At 37.9% G+C, this 21,499-nt stretch overlaps 1 protein-coding gene across 1 annotated transcript in view; it reads right to left on the bottom strand.

Moving 5' to 3' along the window:
- TTN (titin) overlaps positions 1-21,499 on the bottom strand; it is a 336,226-nt gene that overhangs the window by 82,927 nt on the left and 231,800 nt on the right. Inside the window, 37 exon segments of the mRNA XM_043993320.1 lie at positions 16-315; positions 2,247-2,540; positions 2,632-2,916; positions 3,013-3,309; positions 3,513-3,812; positions 3,950-4,252; positions 4,605-4,967; positions 5,084-5,386; positions 5,495-5,794; positions 6,182-6,460; positions 6,561-6,866; positions 6,961-7,157; positions 7,261-7,366; positions 7,660-7,959; positions 8,118-8,417; positions 8,509-8,624; positions 9,334-9,520; positions 9,624-9,920; positions 10,169-10,456; positions 10,712-10,833; positions 11,183-11,360; positions 11,479-11,626; positions 13,225-13,376; positions 13,570-13,854; positions 14,003-14,117; positions 14,206-14,393; positions 14,655-14,957; positions 15,067-15,369; positions 15,462-15,731; positions 16,862-17,128; positions 17,228-17,352; positions 17,475-17,883; positions 18,506-18,784; positions 18,873-19,139; positions 19,263-19,529; positions 19,631-19,799; positions 20,499-20,596. Coding sequence (XP_043849255.1) covers positions 16-315; positions 2,247-2,540; positions 2,632-2,916; positions 3,013-3,309; positions 3,513-3,812; positions 3,950-4,252; positions 4,605-4,967; positions 5,084-5,386; positions 5,495-5,794; positions 6,182-6,460; positions 6,561-6,866; positions 6,961-7,157; positions 7,261-7,366; positions 7,660-7,959; positions 8,118-8,417; positions 8,509-8,624; positions 9,334-9,520; positions 9,624-9,920; positions 10,169-10,456; positions 10,712-10,833; positions 11,183-11,360; positions 11,479-11,626; positions 13,225-13,376; positions 13,570-13,854; positions 14,003-14,117; positions 14,206-14,393; positions 14,655-14,957; positions 15,067-15,369; positions 15,462-15,731; positions 16,862-17,128; positions 17,228-17,352; positions 17,475-17,883; positions 18,506-18,784; positions 18,873-19,139; positions 19,263-19,529; positions 19,631-19,799; positions 20,499-20,596 — 9,066 coding nt within the window.

The following is a 21,499-nucleotide window of genomic DNA, read 5'->3' as shown; positions in this document are numbered from 1 at the left end:
ATTAAGTAACCATACCTTCATCATCTTGTATGACTACATTAAGAGGCAGAGATGGTTCACTTTCACCGACACCATTGACTGCTTTGACACGGAATTCATACATTTGGTGTTCATCCAGATTTTCCACCACAAAAGATGTAGTTGGGCAGAGTCGTTGGTTAACTCTTTCAAAATCAGGTTTGTCATGTCGTCTCTTTTCAATAATATATCCTTGAATAGGACTACCATTATCAGTTCGAGGAGGCTTCCAGTCAAGAGTGATAGTAGACTTAGTTCTTTCTGTGTACGTGAGTCTCTCAGGTGCAGTTGGAGGACCTGGAACCACAAGTGGGTTAATATGACAAGCACAAGACATGTACCTGTATGTATCAAATAACATTTCACTTCACTGTAATTTGGTATATTAAAATATGTAATATCTTCAGTATCACATTCATTCATGAGCTTTTCCAAAATTAATAAATTAGATTCATGATTCAATGATGAAAAGTGGTTCTGATAATTATAGGCGTTTTATTTTCTTAAAAATTGCAAATACTAAAATAACAAAAAAAAGGAGTCACTGGGAGATTTATGGTTTGCTATATTTTTTAATTTGGATTTTTACTATTTCTGGAAAGCTTTTGGACTTCATAAAATTTGGGGTAGCAAGTCTTTATAATTCTGTTCTGATTAGCTAGTATTCCTTTCAAATAGTTCAATTCAACAAACATATTAATCTCCTACTATGTCTTTTATATTTCTTTGTATCTCCCATGCATATCACAGTGCTTGACACGTAGTAAATAATAAATGCTTGTTGACTAAAAAAGGGGGTTCTATCCTAGGCACTACCACCACAAATGCGAAAATGTAACAGTCTCTGAATTGAAGGAGATTATATTCTACTGGGGGAAGATAAGTAGCTATGTATATAGCTACCTTACTTTTCATGGTTTTGAAGTATACTCAAAAAGTGGGTATGGACAGTGATGTAACATAGTTGAATATCATCCACCTATGACACATCATCTGGAGTTTTAGTATCATAGGGTCATGCATTTGGGGCTAGACAAGGTCTTAGAGGTCATTGAATCCAATTCCCCCATTTTATAAGGGAGGAAACTGAGGCCTAGATAAAGTGACTTGGCCAGGGTCACATAGTTCGAAAGTATCTAGGGCAAGATTTGAACCCAGGTCTTGCTTTTCTCAGTGCCAGGCCCTACCATGAATGCCTGATAGGGGAGAAGAAATAATATGCATGGCTAAACTGTTTCTAAGTGAAACTAGTTAACTACCAGATGCTGGTTATTCTTTGGTACATCTGGATGCCGGGATGCACTGGAGAATCGGGAATGGGATACAACAATGATAACTGGATCAACCTGTGGTCTCTTTGGTACGGGCACTCCCTCCACTGGTACAAACTGCAAGACCACTAGGTCTTCAGGTGAAGGGTCTGACCATGTCTTTACCTAAGTCTTCTGTAGAGGCCTTTTCCCACAATAGTCAAGGCTCTGATCTGGGTTTCCTTCTTTTTGACTTTCTAGGTGGAGCCCCACTTGGGGGAGGGATTTTCTTCGGAGATTTTGGCTTGGAATATACCCATAGCATTAATGACCATTGGCACACATGTATATCAATAGCACATTTCATTTCTGCATTTTATATTGTTATCTAACAGTCCCCATAAAGTTTTTTACTTAGATTTAATTTCCATTCTTGGGTTATTTTCTCTGCTTTTGCTCCTTATTCCTCCCCACCAATATCTGGGGCCCAGCCTATCCTTAAAGTAAGGGCTTTGACTAGATGGAAAAATGGGGTTAAAAGAAACTCATATTGTTAAAAATCTGAATTTGAGAAAGAACCTCATTGTTGCATGATAAGCTCCTCTCTGCCTGAGTATAGTATTCATTGGATATTTTTGGAAATTATGTTAACTCTTTTAGGTTACTAGAATGACATGGCTAATTACCACTCTAGTGTATCCTACTGGCTCAAAGAGTTAATGCAGTTTCCAATAGTACTTAACATACTTCCAGGGTACAGCTAGGCATTGGAAATTTTTATTTTGTTATTTTATAAGATTGTGCAAGTTAAGTTTACTTTAAGACAAAATTGTTTTGAAATTAAGGCAAATATAATGAGTTAATTACCAACAGTACTAATTTTACCGATGAATGTTCAAAATACATAAAGCTGACTGATGTGCATAGAAGCAAAGATTATTCAATTGGTTTCTATATATAAAGAAAAGATCATTTTACCTAGTGGATCAACTGCAAGGATTGGTCCTATTTCAACAGGTGGGCCACAACCAAACTTGTTCTTAGCTATAACACGGAATTTATATTCTTGTCCTTCAAGAAGACCTGTGATGTCACATTTAGATCGCTCAGTCTCTATTGGTTGTCTCCAAGTGTGCATTTTGGCATCTTTTCTTTCTATAATGAAGCCTGTGATTTCACTTCCTCCATCATCTGCTGGATCAGACCAGTTAAGCAGACACATCTTTCTGTTTGTTACAACAGGTTTAAGGTCAAGAACTGGACCAGGAACATCTGAAAAAGGAAATATGTTGCATAAGAATAAAATGGGGAAAACATTATGTAAGAATATCCCCCCCCAAAAAATCCATGAAATATTTTTTACCAAAAACTTCAACCCTTGCTGCTGCAAATTTGGAACCACAGCTGTTGGTGGCAGTGATGATGTATCTGCCATGATCTTTCCTCAATGCATTCTTGATAATTAGCTCTGAGTTGGCTCCCACATTATTTATGACAACACGCTCTTTATCTAGTTCTCCTTCTTCTATGGTCCATACTCTGGTGGGAACAGGACGACCAGTGACAACAGCTGGAATTTTTAGAGTTTGCCCAGCCATTATCTGGATTCCAGACTTGATAGAAACATCCAGTTCCACTTGTGGAGGCTCTGTTGGAAAACAACGACACATGAAGCTAAATGAAAATACAGAAACTTCACCCACAAGGAAAAAAATTTCAAGTTCTGAAGATGAAGCATTATTACCTAGAGGTTCAGCTACTGTGACAGGTCCAGTCTCCCCAGGTGGTCCTTCACCTGCGATATTGACAGCACTTACACGAAGTTTGTAGTCTGCACCTTCTCGGATTTCTTTGACTGTATACTGGCGGACCTTGATCATTTTCTCTGTACAACGTGACCATTCATTTGTGCCAACCAACTGCTTATCGACAAAATAGCCTGTGATTTCACCACCACCATTGTAAGCTGGAGGTTCCCATTCTAATTCAATGGTGGTGGTACTTGTGTCGGTCACTCTTGGAACAGGTGGTCCAGGTGGTGCTAGAAAGGGCACAGGTATCAAAACTCACTAGTTGTTTTTAAGCCTTTATCTATATCTATTCACACATCATAGCTTTTATCTATAAATCTGTATGTATCTGTATATAATATATATTATATGTGTGTAAATATGTGTGTATCTACTCCTCCCCTCCCACTCTAAGCCCTTACCTTCTTTCCCAGATATATAAGAAATTACTTACAAATTGGATCCCTTGCTGTTTGGGGATCAGAAGGTGGACTAAATTTTCCAGGACCAGCTGCATTTTCAGCACATACTCTGAAGACATAGGTTAATCCTTCCAGAAGGCCATCCACTTTTGTTTTCAAAGAATTTAGAAGACTTCTATTGACACGAGACCAGTGAGTACTATTGACTTCACGTTTTTCAAGCCAGTAGCCCAAGATGGGGCTTCCATTATCTTTAGGTTCATTCCATTTTACTAGCATGCTGTTACTGGTAATGTCTTCAACGAGGGGCTTATCAGGTGCATCAGGTGGTTCTGAAAAACCAAGCCAAGCAAAAACTACCTGTGATATCACGGATATTTAACAAAGAGTCAAATTTACCACCCGCACCAATTAATGTTAATGGCAAACACAGGGTAAGAATAGTAGATACATATTAATAAATCATTACCAAATGGATCTTTAGCTAGAAGTGGTTTTGAAACACATGGTGGTCCAGGTCCAAATCTGTTTTCAGCCCTCACGCGGAAGACGTATTCCTTTCCTTCAATCAGTTTAGGAACATTGTATTTACAGTGCCGAAGTGTCGAGGTGACTACAATCCAGTCTGCATCAGATTTTGTCTTTTCTTTCTTTTCCAAAGTGTAGTTTATTATTTCACTGCCACCATCGTCAAGTGGAGGTTCCCATTTACAAGTGACTGAATTCTTTCTAATAGCTTCAAATACAAAGTTGATTGGAGGCCCAGGTGTATCTAATATTTAAAATGAAAACAATGATTTCAAATAGTTTGTTTAAGTGACTGTCATCGCATAATTATTAGCCTGCTCTTTGGGCAATGGATCCTCCACCCCCAATGTTTGCTTTAAGAGAATAGTGATGAGATGGTAAGAGGGCTCGAGTACAGTGAAATGTGATTTCTATCCTCATTTTAGTAGAGAAATGAGACTGTGAAAATGTCTCCAAGTATTTACTTTTCCTTCCTTTTAACCACCTCTTCCTCACTTACTTCATGACTGAGATTATTTCTCTCTCAGTTGTCTTAGTTTTCACTACATATTTGGTAGAAATATACAATGAGAAGGATAGCACCTTGAAATGCTTACCTAGCACAGTGACGGCACAGGGAGCTTTGGCAACACCATGGTCATTTTCCACTTTGATCATATACATGCCATGATCAGGTCGAAGAGAATCGCGAACACGTAGCTGAGATTCTCCTTGTTTGCTATTGTCTATGCTCAGGCGTTCTGTCAGAGGCAGAACGAATGGTTGTTCTTCTTGAACTTCACCTTTCTTCTTCCTAACCACTGCTGGGGGCCGCTTTTTAATTTCTTCTGGTCTAATAACTTCCTCATCCTTTAACCATGTAATAGTTGGGTAAGGTGATCCAGAAACAGTTGCATCAAGTGAGATTTCATCACCTCTTTTAACTTCTAGACTTGTCCTCAGGATGACTTTTGGTGCATCTATAATTTTAAAAAAATGATGATTTTACCTTTAGTTTTTAACAATGTAACCATACAAATATTATTCCCTCTTAGCTTACAACAGGAAAGACATAAACCCAACAAGCTAAATTTACCAATAGGATCCACAGCTTTGACTGGAGGAGTGGCACGAGAAGGTTCACTGATGCCAGCAGCATTTTCTGCCCGTACACGGAATTGATATTCCTTTCCTTCCTCAAGGTCTTTCACTGTGTAGGTTAAAACAGGAACCAAAAATTCGTTGCATCTCTTCCATCTCTCTTCACCCTTAGCTATTTTCTCTATGATATAACCCATTATCTTGCTTCCTCCATCATACAAAGGTGGTTTCCATGTAAGAGTCATTGCCTTTGCCGTGGGGTTATGAACCTCAACATCAATAGGTGGATCTGGTGGCTCTGTAGATTAAGAAGATTATATAAATGTAAGAAAAAAATCCATTTTGTTAAAATTAAAAAAAAGCCTAAATCATATCCTTTCTGGCACCCATTAGTACCCAAACTTACTCTTTGGATCTTGAGCAATGACTGGATTTTTCAGTTCAATATATTCGCCTCCGCCAATTTTATTCACAGCCTTCACTCGGAAGAAGTATTCACCATTTGGTATAAGATCCTTTACAGTCCAAGAGAGTTTGTTTTCACCAGACATCACAGGTATATATGTTCTTCTACCAGCCTCTCTACGTTCCAGGACATAGTGAAGAATTGGACTGCCACCATCATATTCTGGAGGCTCCCAAGTTAACTTGCAAGAACTTTTGGTTATATCACTTGCTTTGATATCTTTGCATGGTCCAGGAAGGCCTTTTGAAATAATATTAATATTATTATTGTGATCAATACCATAAAGATTAGACATGTTTTCTATGTGAATAAATATGAATTCCTATAATCTAGGAAAACATTGTCTTTATTGAATTTTACTGTATATTTCATTAAAATTAGTATAGCACTCATTGCTTAATAAAACTACATTTCTCTGACACGTTTTAATTGTTAAGTTGACTCTTTAGAACCTAAGAGCTTTTTTTGGGGGGGGGGAAATATCCTGCAGGCTAATTTGGTTATTCTATGGAAAGCACAGGAAGGACTGATCAGTATCAGAAAAGGAGGGCATTCATATTTATACTTCACACTTGTTTTTGTAATATGTCTAGAATGTATGATGTTATTTAAAAGAATTATTATTACCTATGACTTTGACATTGACAGAGCCAGTTGTTGAGCCCAGTTTATTTTCAAGTGTAATGGTATAAACGCCAGCATCAGCATGGACACTCTTGGGCACTTCAATGTGTGCAGAGGTGTAATCACTCTTCATTGTTAATCTGTCACTTGCTTTGAGTTCTTTGCCATCCTTATGCCAAGTAATGGTTGGGGCTGGCACAGCTCTGAAGGGAACAGGAATATGTAGCTTTTCACCTTCAATGACAACAATGTCATGGGTCTCCAGATCAATGGTTGGCCTGCCTGTAAAATCAGAGGAAAAAGAAGAGATGATGTTAAAAGGCTCTGATACTGGAAAATCTGTAAATAAAAATGTCAACTATTATAGAAACATCATAGTTACAATCTGGGTCTTTGGCAACGACATTCTCAGAGATTTCAGATGGCTCACTGACTCCAACAGCATTGACAGCTCTCACTCTCAGAACATACTCCTTGTCAGGAACAACACCTTCTTCTACTTTGAATTTCAGGTCTTTCACTGGACGAGAATTGACTCGCATCCATTTTTCAGTGCCAGCTGGGCACATTTCAACATGGTATCCTATGATAGGACTGCCCCCATTTTTCTCTGGTGGCTTCCAAGCAATGGCAATGTGTTTTCTGCCAGCATCAGTTACATGCAAGTCAAGGGGAGGTGAAGGAACACCTAAAGAGAAAGAAAAGAGAACATTTACACTGACTTTCTACAATGTCACTTTGAAAACTCTAGGTCATGCAGATGAGCGTGAATGACCACTTACTTTTTGCATCTTCAATACAAAGAATTTCAGTGGGTTCACTTGGATGACCGACTCCAGCTTCATTTTCTGCACGCACTTGGAATTGAACTTCTGTTCCTTCGATAACATCGGTTACTCTGAAATTACAGTCGGGTCCTGAAGTCTTTCCAGCCTTGACCCAACGAGTTCCTAATTTTTCTTTCTTTTCAATAATATATCTGTTTAAGTAATAAAACACTTCATTAGTCTTAGGGAAACAGGTTATGATTAACTTTTCTAATTCACTAGAAATTTTACTTCAAACATTGGTCTAATCCTTGCCTCTGAATTGGTCTTCCGCCATCATTTTTCGGTGGCTCCCATTTTAGGTCAACATGTCTTTTGGTCACATCAACCACTGTTAGGGCATAGGGTGGTCCAGGAGTGGCTAGGGAGAAAAAAGGGTGAATGATAAGAAAACCAATCATTGAAAATTTAAGCAATAATCTACCTTGTGTTAATTATTAATATATAATGAATAATATATGATATAATAACATAACAATATAATAGAATTAAATCTAACACAACATAATTATCATTAAGTATATAATTATTATACATTACATATCATATAATTATAAAACATACTCAATAAATCAATACAACATTACTGTGCTATAATACTATAATTATTGACCATATTAATAATTAATAATAATATTAAGTTAGAAAACTTACTAAAAGTGTCTTTGGCTAGGACAGAGTCTTCAATTTCACAATAATCACTCTGTCCTATGGCATTTTCTGCAGCAACCCGAAACACATATAAAGCACCCTCCGTCAGCGGAGTGACTGTGCATTTGGTATCCTTTACTGTTGTATCTACTGTTTGCCAGCCTTTGCGCCTCACATCTCTCTTTTCAACAATGTAGTTGGTGATAGGGGAGCCTCCATCTTTCTCAGGAACTGTCCATTTTAGGTCTGCTGTATTTTTAGTGATGTTAATGACCTCCAGCCAGCGAGGTGGTGATGGGGGATCTATAGGAAGAGAAATACAGAAACCCAAATTTAACTTCATTTGCTTGTCAAATGTTTAGGCTTTGCCAGAGAATAGTCTCTTTGCAGCATTCAGACACACATCAGAAAGTGGTGTGTTTAATAAAAATGAGATGAAGTTCTACTGAAGAATGACTTACATAGTTTTTCCCTGCAAAGTACAGGATCACTTGGTTCACTGGGTTCGCTCTCCCCTGCCTTGTTCACTGCTCTAACTCGGAATGAGTATTCTTGTCCTTCCATGAGTCCTCGGAGGAAGTGTTCAGTGGTAGGAACACCTTCAGCTACTCGAACCCAGTCATCTGTTCCAGTTTTTAGCATTTCAATCACATAAGATTCAATCTTTGCTCCTCCATCGTGTTCTGGCTTTGTCCAATTCAACAAGAGTGATGTTTTGCCTATATCTTTCACAGTTGGCTTGCCAGGAGGCCATGGAGGGTCTGCACAGACAGGAAATAATTATTTAGCTTCAAAGGCACAAGAATCTATGTCAAATGCTAAAGTAGGCACAAATAACTTGATGCAAGTTACCAATGGGATCCTTTATTAAGATCGGTTCAGTTGATCGGCTTGGTTTGCCAGGTCCAGCAAGATTTTCAGCTAACACACGGAATCTGTATTTTTTCTTATTGGTGAGACCTTTCACTCTTTAAATTGAGAACAAAATACATATTAACAAATCATTTTTAATCACAAGTTATATATTAAAGATATTATGTATTAAATAATAGATGTGCTTATTTCATATATGAAGTTAATTCATTCTATTTTTAGATTTGCAAACCAAACCTGCTATAATATACTACCATTAGTATATGAATGTTTTATGCTGTTTATTAGAAACTTGAAATTGTCTGAGATTAAGTGATAAAAATATTTATTGCTAGAGAAATATTATCTATAATTTGCCAAATATATTATAATCTAATGATGGTAACAATGACATTTATACAGTAATGCAAATTCTAAATACTTTAGGGTCTCTAGAAAGCCCATGCTCACTATTTAGTTAATAAACTTGTCCTTCAATGGAACCGACTTTCAGTTACTGAATCAATTTATTAAAACAAAAACAAGTGTGAAATTATTTTAATATTAAAGCAAAACATTGTAACATAATCAGACAAAGCAGAAATGATGCTACTGATTAAAAGATAATTAGAGGGCTGATCTTCAAGTGATCAGCATGTCAATATGCTGCTACCTTGTTGTACTTATAATAAACTCCTTTTAATTCTCAAAAAAAGATAACTAGAGGAATCATTGCTATTTAACTCACACACACACACACAAACACAAACACACACACACACACACACATATATATATATATATATATATACATTCATTTAATACCTGTATGTTGTATCCTTTATTGGCATCTTATTGCATCTAACCCACTTATCAGTATCAGGATCTAATTTTTCAACCCAGTATCCAGTGATCGGGCTTCCACCATCATCATCTGGTTCACGCCATGTTAGAGTTACAGCATCTTTAGTTATATCAGAAGGTTCAAGGTGTGTTGGAGGTCCAGGTGGATCTATTTTTTAGAAGGACAATAATATGTAACATTTCACCTGTACTTGGACTTGAATTAATCATTCAGGTCAATGTTAAATGACATGTCAAGTATATTAACTCACCAAATGGATATTTGGCTATTATTGGGCTAGCCTGGACTGGCTCGCCAACACCATACATGTTTTCTGCTGCAACTCTGAAGAGGTATTCTTTATTAGGTATTAATTTAGTGGCCTGGAACTTTGTATCTTTTACTGTTGATGAGAGCTTATGCCACACTTCACTATCTGTTGCTCTTCTTTCTACTACATAGTTTGTGATCTTGGAACCACCATCATCCCTTGGAGGATTCCATGTTAGAAGACATGATTCATTGGTAATTTCTGAGATGTCAAATGCAGCTGGAGGTCCAGGTTTATCTGTGGATGGCATAAAATACACAGTAAATCTTATCCTATTTGATGTCATGAATGAGCCTCTTTGTCGCTTTTTTTCTTGGGTGGGGAAATGAGGGTTAAGTGACTTGCCTAGGGTCACACAGCTACTAAGTGTCAAGTGTCTAAGGCCAGATTTGAACTCAGGTCCACTTGAATACATGGCCAGTGCTTTATCTACTGCACCACCTAGCTGCCCCCTTCTTTGTCACTTTTAAGAAAAGTAATGTTACCTAAAACATTGACTTCTACCACAGCAGTAGCACGTCCACAAACGTTGACAGCTTCAATAATGTAGGTGCCTGTGTCACTTCTCTTGCTGTCCACAATGGTCACTGTTGATTTTTTGGGGACATTTTCAATGGTAATTCTTTTGTCTTGTTTCAAAATGACATCAGCCTTTGTCCAGGTAATCTTAGGTTCAGGTTTGCCAGTCACTGTGGCAGGCAATTCTATCTTTGTGCCAGCTTTCACTGTGAGGCCAGCAAGCAACTTCACATCTAGGAAAATTTCTGGGGCCTCTGAAGAGAAAATTAATATGTCAGTAAATTCAAAGAATAATTAAGATAGAAGACATAGAAGATTCCATTTTGGGGAGGGGGAGGGGCAGGGGAATGAAGGTTAAGTGACTTGCCCAGGGTCATACAGCTAATAAGTGTCAAGTTTCTAAGGACGGATTTGGACTCAGGTCCTCCTGAATAGAGAACTGGTGCTTTATCCACTGCACCACCTAGCTGCCCCCAGAAGATTCAATTAAAAAATATATAAGGACATACCTTGTGAATCCACAGCCTGAATGTCATCTGTTGGCTTGCTTGGTTTGCTAGCTCCTAGCCTGTTCAGAGCCTTAACACGGTAGGCATACCACTGGCCTTCTTCCAGACCTGTCACTTCCATTCTGTCAAGTAAATATAATTTTGAGTACTGTATTTTTTTAAATGTATAATAGGCTTCATAATAACCTGAGTATACCCTCCACCAAATAGTTTCCAAAAACTAGTGTACAAGTCTAAGGCATACAATATTCATTCTTTAAAATGAATTTTGAATTGTTATATTTTAAATTTGAAAACACAAAATAAAGACAAAATTTTGAATAATAAAATACAACTAACACACATTTAAATCATTCAGAAGAAATAAGAAAAGTTCATGATGAAAAATAATATTATAACATTTAAATATTTCTCAAAGGCATTTTAGTAAGCATTAATGAGTATTTTTTGTTCTATAATTAAGGAACGTACTTAGTTTCAGCAACTGGTTCTCCGCAAGCTACCCACTTATCAGAACCACGAGGACATTTTTCTACTATATATCCTTTGATACGTGAACCACCATCATGTTTTGGTGGATCCCATGTTAGGAAAATGCTTTTGGCTGTTCGATCCCTCCATTTTAGATTTTCTGGTGGGTCAGGCACAGCTAGAAAGTAAAAGAGAATGCCCATCAATATTACATAAGTACCATGTTAAAAATCAATATATTGAAGGAAAAAAAGCAGCAAAACAGGCAGGCCATAAAACATCACAGAATGACTCACTGGCAGGAGTTGACATATTTACAGGTTCATCGGTATATGCAGGTTCTCCAGGACCACACTTGTTGCGTGCACAAACTTTAAATAAGTATTCTTTTCCTTGGACAAGATCAGGAACAGTGAATTCTAGGTCAGTTATAAAGTCTATAACCTAGACAAAACCAAAGAAGCAGAACAAATTAGTCTTATAAAGCCTTTCTCCAAATCATTTTACATTGACTTCAGGAAAACTGCTTCAAGTAGGAAATACTGTCATTTATCTTATTTAGGGGAAAAGTGACAAAATAGGACATGTAATGATTAATAATAATGTATTGCTTTCAGAGATGTGCAAAGTGCTTTACAAACACGATCTCATTTTATCCTCACAACAACCCTGGGAGGTAGGTGCTATTATTGTCTCTATTTTACAGTTGGGGAAACTGAGGCAGAAAGTGGTTGTCACTTGCCCAGCTAATAAGTACTCGAGGATGAATTTGAACTCAGGTCTTTGTGACGCCAGGTCCAGTGCTCTATCTACTGTCTCACCTAGTTGCTTCTAAGGCGAAGCTAAGTAAGCCTCAATAATAACTGTTACATCTATATAGCACAGTATCATACATATATTATTTCCCTTGAGCCTTACAACAACCTTATTATGTGTTATGTGCTATAGGCATTATTATTCTCATTTTATAGATGAGAAAAAATGAGGCTCAGAGTGTCGAGGCTGGATTTGAACCTAGGTCAACGAGACCTTTAAGTCTAGCTCTCTTTTTATGCTGTACTCTTTCTCTAAATATGCTACACATGGGGCAGCTAGGTGGCATAGTGGATAAAGCACTGGCTCTGGATTCAGGAGGATCTGAGTTCAAATCCACCCTCAGACACTTGACACCTACTAGCTATGTGACCCTGGGCAAATCACTTAATCCTCATTGATCCCCCCCACCCCCTCCAAAAATGCTGCACAGATCTAATTATAGTTGCTGATATCCTCCAGCAAGCTGGTAAGCTTGAAGTGTTAGAAAAACAACAAACAATTGGAATGTAAAGGAAAGGATAATATTGATCCTGGAAGATGCAAAAGAGGATGTCATGGCCAGTCCCAGGTGCCATATTTATTCTAATGGAAGAAGAACACTATTATGCTACTGCTGCTGCTGCTATTGCTGTCACTATTAGTGATGATGATAATAATAATTATGATGTTCAGTTGTTTCAGTAGTACCTGACTCTTTGTGACCCTATTTGGGGTTTCCTTGACAAAGATGCTGGAGTAGTTTTCAATTTCCTTCTCTGAATCATTTTACAGATGAGAAAACTGAAGCAAATAGGGTGAAGTGATTTGCCTAGGGTCACACAGCTAATAAGTGTCTGAGGCCAGATTTGAACTCAGGAAGACCAGTCTTCCTGACTCCAGGTATGCCACTCTATCCACTGAGCCACCTTGCTGGCTCTGATGAGGATGAGGACTTGCATATTTATGTAGAACTTTTAAGGTTTATGGACTAAGAATTATTCCAACCAGGAAAGGAGGTGTGCTGTAGCACACAGAGGGGAATTTTGTGTGCTTACAAGGGGTCAAATCAGCTGTGTCAATATCTCTGAAAATTAGATCAGGCCCACAAAACTAGAAGGATATTGAATATCTACAAAGGAACCCACCCAAGAATAATATTTTCCAAAGAAAACTTTGCCTAATTGCATTTATGGGCTTTACAGATGAGTCTGCTTGGTGGAGACCATCTAACCTGGTTAAGTACTTACTTTAGTCCATGTTTTACGACTGACTTCTCGTTTTTCAATAAGATAGCCAGTCAGTGGGCTTCCTCCATCATCATCTGGTGGCTCCCATGTCAAATGTACCGAGTCCCTGGTGATGTCTCCATATTTCAGTTCTTTTGGTGGGCCTGGGCGAGCTGAGGAATGCATTCATAATTTGAGATAATTAACATTTCAAATTAATATTTGGTAATACTATAAAACTTTAGATATTAAAATAGCTCACATTTATATAGTGTGTTAAAGTCTGCAAACTCCTATCTATCTATTCGTGTATATTTGTATATGTATACACATCTATAAATATTTATTAAAAGTTTGGTTCCTTACCAATTACATTCACATCAATTTCTCCAGAAATTGCTGTCACACAATTTTCCAGTTTTAATGTATAAATGCCCTTATCTGGACGTTCACTTGGAGAAATGACAAGTTCAGCATAAGCAGATAGGGTCTTCATCTTCACACGGTCACTCTCTTCTAAGACCTGATCTCCAAAGGACCAGGTTGCAGTTGGTCTTGGGTAACCAGTACTTGGTACAAGGATCTTGATTGGGTTTGGGACTATGACTTCCAGGCCATCTTTGAATTGACTTAAATCCATTGTTGGTTCAACTGCCAAGGGGGAAATGAAGACGTTACAAAAACCATTCTAGTGCTTCTAAAGGGCAAATATTTATTTTTTTCCTACCACTTGCTAAAACACATGTTACATAAAATTGAAGTATACCTAGTCAAGTAAATTAAACATCACTTCACTTACCAAATGCATCGTCTGCAGTTAGTGGGCCAAGAACATCAGTTGGATCTGAAATTCCAGCCTCATTTTCTGCAGAGACTCTATATAAATACTTATTTCCCTGTATTAATCCAGTAACCTAAAAATAAGAATCCAACCTTGTAAAAATCAATCAGCTTCAAAACCATGGAAATATATTAGACATTTTTTAGCTTCAAATTTTCTACCTTGTAAGTCAGCTCAGGGACAAGTTTTATATTACAACGAATCCAATTGTCTTTTCCTTCTTCACAACGCTCAATAATATAGCCCAATATGGGGCTTCCACCATCTTTTAGTGGAGGTTCCCATTTAAGCTGAACAGATGACTGAGTCTGGTCAGAATAACCAAGATTGATGGGAGGGCTTGGCCTCTCTGAAATAGAACCAAGATAAATTTCATGTGTAGAAATGTACCATTTAATTCTATGATATTTTATAAATGAAATGGTCATATTACCCTTATATTCATTAAAATAACAGGCTTACTAAATACAATAATTAAAAATATGGACACATATGTACTATATTTTTACATCATAATTTTTCCAGACAGCTGACTCAATCCCTAAATTTTATTTGATTATCATATCACATTTGAAAAAAATTAATTTCTGGGCTCCATCTATGTGCTCACCAATTGGATCTGCAACTTTCACGAAGGGTGTAGCAGCACTTGGCTTTCCAACTCCAATGCGATTTTGGGCTCTGACTCGGAAGCTGTATTCATTTCCTTCTACCACATCAGTGACAGTAGCAGAGAGGTCTTCAGCTCTAACGGTCATAGCTGTATCCCATCTAATAGAAGTCTTGTCCCTTAATTCGATGACATAGTTTGTAATTTCACAACCACCATCATATTCAGGTGGTTCCCATGTAAGTGAGACACCAAACCTGTTTACATCAGTGATGGCTACATTCAGAGGAGGACCAGGAACATCTAGATTTTTCCCCAAGAAAAAATGAGGAAATAATTAACAAACTTTTCATTAAACATGGAGAAAGTGAACAAGAAGATAATGTGATATTCTTACAAATCAATCACCTACCATATTTACTCCTTGCTTCCACAGGGTTATCTGTTTCAACTGGTTCACCAGTCCCAACTCTGTTTCTTGCACTAACACGGAAAAGATACTCAACCCCTCCTTTTTGGAGTCCAGTGACAGTAAATTCACAGCTATCTGCACGATCAGTGGCTAACACCCATGTCTTCCTCTTGATGTCTCGTCTTTCAACAACATAACCGATGATTTTGCTGCCACCATCACTTAATGGTTCTTCCCAGGCTAGGCTCACTTCACCATCAAATGTTTCAGTCACTTCTAGGTTTCTGACTGGCCCTGGCACATCTGAGATTCATTGGGAGAAAAGAAACATTTTTAGTGAATGCTCATCTTCTCTTATGTTTAGCCATTCCATCCTCAATGGATCCAAAGCTTACCAATAACTTTCACATTGATGAATGCTTCTGCTTTTCCATGTTTGTTCTGTAACACAACCTTGTACCTTCCTTTGTCTGAACTCTTGGCTTCTAAGATTCTGAAGGAGGTTTGCTCAGCTGTGGTATCAACTGTTTTTGAAGGTAAAATTTCATTGTCTTTAAACCATTCAGCTTCTGCTTTTGGGTATGCGTCATAGGGGACAATCATTGTCAAAGGCTGCCCAACATCAACCACAAGATCCTGGTCTTCAGTCTTGATTTTAGGTGCAGCTAGTGATAGAAAAAGGAAAGTAACCATTTTTAGCTTATTTGTTTTCGTCAGCTACATGGGAGGTTCTTTACAGTAAGTTGGTACTATACTTGGATGAATCTTTTTCCCCCCTCTAAGGAGAAAACATGACCTAAGTGATTTATTATAACCATTTATTTCCTGAATTGCCAAATTCTGGAATATTGTGAAAATGAGGGGATGGTGATGATATGTGAGTAGATACATTATGCTTGAGTGGACAGTACCTTGAAACAAGTTAAACCAAAACAGAAATGCATTTTATGGTAAAACACTCATTTTAGAAAGAGTATGACTCCCATATTTGGTTCAAAGCTAGAATAAACCCAAGGAATGCTCCAGCTTCCTTGGGTGGTGGCAGTGGGTAGTGGGCAGGAGGAGAGGCTCTTCTATATGTCTGAGGTTACTTCTGCTACTTAAGACTTTTAGGGAATTCAATCAACCTATAAATATTTATTAAGTGCCTATTATGAGCTTATTACAATGCCAGGCACTGTTGGGCACTTGGGATCAAAACAAATTAAAATAAAACAGTCCTTGCTGTCAAGGGATTTTTGTTGTTGAGTCGTTTTTAGTAGTGTCCAACTCTCTGTGACCCCATTTGGGTTTTGTGGGGCAAAGATACTGAAGTGGTTTGCCATTTCCTTCTCCAGCTTGTTTTATAGATGAGAAAATTAAAGCAAACAGGGTTAAATGACATGCCCAGGGTCACACAGCTAGCTAGTAAATGTCTGAGGCCGGATTTGAACTCACAAAGGTGAGTCTTCCTGACTCCAGGTCTGGCGCTCTGCCTACTATGGCATTACCTAGCTGCCTAAAGGAATTTATATTTCATCATTTATAGGACAGATGAAATCTGGAACATTTATTTCTATTTTCTTACATTGACTTCTTCTAATCCAGGTTTTTTGAAAGCAAAGATTTTTTAAAAAAAATTTTTTGCGGGGCAATGAAGGTTAACTGACTTTCCCAGGGTCGCACAGCTGGTAAGTGTCAAGTGTCTGAAGCTGGATTTGAACTCACATCCTCCTGAATCCAGGGCCGGTGCTTTATTCACTGCACCACCTAGCTGCCCCATGGTAAAGATTATTTTAAAATGAAAGACACTTACCTGCCAGTTCAAGTTTGGCTCTAGCTTCTTTATCTTTGGCAATAAATCTATATTCGCCTTGGTCACGAGGTTTAATATCACATATCTGTAACCTATGGATTTTTCCTTCACTCATCATCTGGTGTTTATCACCTTGGACCACAACCATATTGTTTCTTAGCCATTGAACTTCCACCTTATCTTTGTTGAGTTCCGCAAAAAAGACAACATCAGCACCGGGAGCTTCCAGAATATCTTGGGGAGGCCTGATGATCTCAACAGGGATTTCTGAAATGCAAATGTGAACGACATCATTTCATTTGTATTCTAGTTGATATTCCTTCCAATCAATAATATACTTAAGATTCCTTTCAATTTTACACTTACCTTCAACAAAAAGCCTAGCTCTGGACTTTCTGTCGTCCACCCCGCAAGCATATTCACATTCATCATCCAATCTGCAGTCCTTTATTATGAGTCTGTGAATGCTTCCATCTTTTTCAAATGCATATCTTTTAAGGGGAAAAAGATGGAATAATTTGTTAACTTTCATAATAACCAACCAAATATCAAAGGGATGTGCAGAACTATTGAGACTGTATAATTTATGTATGACATGTGAAACTTTACGTACTTTTTGCCTTCTTTGATTTCTCGTCCATTTCTGTACCATTTAACATTAGCTTTCTCTCTAGAAAGCTTACAAGAGAAGACAGCATCATCGAATTCAGTGACAGTCTGGTCCTCTAAGTGCTCCACAAATTCTGTAGGTGCTTCTACAATCAGAAGCTCAGCAACGGATTTATCTTGTCCAGCAAAGACTGTGTATTCACCTTCATCTGGAAATCCACAGTCTTTAATAGTGAGAGAATGCTTATATTTGTCTACTCGGTACAAAACACGATTATCGAGAGGAATTTCTTCTCCATTTCTGGTCCACTTCAGAGTTACATTGAGCCGGTTCACCTTGCACCAGAAAGTGACAGACTTCTTCTCCATTGTTTCAATGTCTTTTAGAGGTTCAACAATTCTGAGGTCTTCCTCTGTTGTATGGTGGAAAAAAAGTTGCATTGAGGTTATGGTTTTTATAATGGATTTTGATAGAAACAAGCTTAAATTACAGAATTATAGGATCTTAGCATGGGAAGAGAATGCAGACATCATCCAGTATCTGGTAGACTGTAGTTTGGCATCCTTATGGCCCCTCTACACCATGATTTAATTCTTTAAAAGCTGATAACATGGTTCCGGAGAGGGAGGAAATGAAACAAAATAGAGAACCTTCAACTTATCAAATACCGAATGGAAATAGAACAGTAATTTTATAATTGAGAATTATGTCAATCGAATGTATCCAAGACTAGGCAATGGATAGGAGCACCAGGCAAAATATCAGAACCAAAGAATAATGAACACTTTGCTGCCACAGAAGAACAAGAATTCTAATAATTGTGTATATCAAAGTCTAGAAAAGAATATAAAACAAGGAAACAAAGATGGGGCAGACAAGTTAGCCCTCTCATTGTGGGCTTACTGATTCATTTCCCTAAGCTTCTATACTTCTTGTTTCCCACTCCCCCAACAGAATTACAGAACTTGGGGGGCACTCCTGAAAATGCCCTACTAACTCTTGACAAGTGTCCACAAGTCAGATGAATTACATACCTTCTACAATTAACTGAGCCGCACTCTTGACATTTTCACCTCTGTGGTTAGTCAGTGATACACTATAGGTGGCCTGGTCATCCAGATGTGCGTCTCTAATTCTTAGAGTGTAAACTAGATCCTTCTGGAGGATAATATATTTCGAGCTGTCAAATATAGCTTCATCATTTCTGAACCACTTTGCCTTTGCTCCTTCTGTGTTGACTTCACAGTTGAAAACAACCTCTTGCTGTTCTTTAACACGAGTGTCCTTAAGTGGAATGATGATCCTGAGTTTTTCTGAGGATGACAAATGACAAACTTGTTGCCCCATGAACAGCAGAAGGGTCAGCCCATCAATGCATTAATCGAATCATCCATAACTTACCAATGACTGTCAAGTGAGCTGCAGCTCTAGCTGCACCAACCATGACTACATAGGTACCCATATCTTGTAGGGTGGAATCTTTAACAACCAGGATTCTCTTTTTCCCATCGGCAATAACATCGTATTTATCCCCAGATTCAAGTTTCTCATCATCCCTTTTCCACTCCACTACAAAGCTCTCTTTTGATATGGAGCACATAAACTCTGCTTTTTCTCCCTCCAGGACTTCCAGATTTTGGGGTTTAGATATAAATTCAGCAGCAAGTTCTGAAATGAAAGAAGAAAAATGACAACTTATTAAAAAGTCATATACCTACTGTATGAACCCAGAAAGTACTACTAAGCGATCCTTCATTTTATGAAACTATCTTCCGGGATAGTTTTTCTTACCATTTACTTTGAGTTTGCCATCTGTACGGGAGCTTGGGAGCCTGCAGTTGAAGTCACCTGCATCTTCAAGTTGAACATTCTGAATGATCAGGATCCTCTTTCGCCCATCAGCAAGTATTTCATATCGTCCTGTTTCAATGATTTCTTCATCACCTTTATACCAAACAACGTCTGCTCCAGGCTTGGAGACTTCACAAATCAATTTCACTGTGTCAGTTTCACTTGCATTGATGTTGGCAAGGTTTTTAGTAAAGACAGCTTCTTCCTCTGTAAGAAAAACGTGAAGATGCATTGGATTAAAACAGGGATTTAAATTTTTTTTTTTTTGTCTTCAACACACAAGTTGTTCTTGCAACCTTCCTCTTTACCTAATACTGTTAGCATGCCAGATGTTCTAGCTGTCCTGACTTCACAGGAGTATTCTGCCTCATCATCCAAGAGACATTTGTTGATGACAAGAATGCGCACGGCACCTTTGGAGATGATGTCATACTTTTTACCCTTTTTAATTTCAGCTCCATCTCTAAACCACTGAACCTGCATTCAAGACAAATCAACACAGAATAAGGTTACTAATTACTAATAGCATAGAATTATAGACTTTTTTTTTTGCAGGGCAATGAGGGTTAAGTGACTTGCCCAGGGTCACACAGCTAGTAAGTGTCAAGTGTCTGAGGCCGGATTTGAACTCGGGTACTCCTGAATCCAGGGCCAGTGCTTTACCACTGTGCCATCTAGCTGCCCCAGAATTATAGACTTTTAACTCTATGAGAGATTCCAAGAAAGTATATACCTTTTTTATTATATAGATTAGGAAACTGAGGTTCAGAGACCACACCATTAGCTCAACTACACAAAGCTGGGACTGAAACCTAGATCTCTGTATTTCTTTTCCACTGTTAATGAAAATTACATGAATGACTAAAGTAAAAGCTCCTTGAGGGAAGAGAATGGGTCTTATCTAGAGTTTGTGTTTGTCTCAGAGCCTCGTATACTTGCTTATTGCTTAATAAATGTTTGTTGAATTGAATTGTCCAGCTTATGATGAATGAAAACAGAACAGTGATGACTGCCCCATCACACACATAAAGAGAATGATTAATAAGTACATGTGATTATGAAGACTAGATTTAATGGGCTTCCCCCATTCAATTCCGAGTATTTGTCTGGAAGCAAATTGAATACAGTGACTATTTTAAAATAAACTGTCAACATAATATGCATGAAATTACAGACCTTGGCATTTTCCCGAGAAAGTTCACATTCAAACCGAGCCATTTCTTTTTCTTTAACTTGTTGATCAGTGAGAGGTCTTAAGAATTCCACATGAGGAGCTGTAAGAAAGGGCAAAAATGTACCAGAATTAATGATCACTTTGTTAGAAACCGACCTTGTTCATATTATGGATTTTTTTTGAAAGAAAGTCTGTTGGAAAATGTTTCCAACTCAATATGGTCCAAGTGTCCTTGAAACTTCCCTCAGGAATAACCATATACTGTTGGGTGTACTAGGCCTCTCCCTATAAGACACGAGGCAACTTATAAAGTACCTCAAGGAACTAGAATGGTCCTGCCAAGTGCAAATGTTAGTTTGAAGAAAAATCTACACTGTAGTTATAATGTAGAGAGTTGACACTGTCAGAGCACACACAGGTAGACAAAGAAGTAGAAAATGTGATTTAAGAAAATTGACACATCCCATAAAAAATTAGCAGAATTTGAGATCAGTGTAGTTCAAGACCAAACTAAGTGAATTTGCATCAGTGATCCTTAGCAAAGGAATGGGTCCACTCTCTATATCATAATCTTAGCTTCTTGATCAGCTTCATAAATGTCAGAGAGTAGTGATACTTAAAATCATAAAAGATGACAAGGTCACCAATGAGCTTCAGTTGTCTGCATCATTTGGCTGTGCCATCAATAGTTAATCCACTGATTGACAAGACTGTTTTGGTTAATCTGGCTGGCTAGGCAGATGCCCCCATTCTTCCCTCATCATACAATGTGCATTCCTCTTAAAGTTGCATATTTAGACAAGGAGGGTGGCCTAACTTGGTGAATGAGATTCTGAAAGAAAGATTGACTAGTAGGATTGAAGGTATGTTTCTTGCAACCTAGCTTTGTTGAAATGGAGATAGATGATGAATGAGAGGAGAATCCCTGAGCAGCTGCTCAGTAGAGTGACCATATGCAGTATGAGAAGAAGAAATGATACAAGACACACAGAAACAGAATATC

This window comes from Dromiciops gliroides, chromosome 3, assembly GCF_019393635.1.
Source record: "Dromiciops gliroides isolate mDroGli1 chromosome 3, mDroGli1.pri, whole genome shotgun sequence".
Taxonomy (NCBI): domain Eukaryota; kingdom Metazoa; phylum Chordata; class Mammalia; order Microbiotheria; family Microbiotheriidae; genus Dromiciops; species Dromiciops gliroides.
This window is presented reverse-complemented; position numbering and strand designations above follow the sequence as displayed.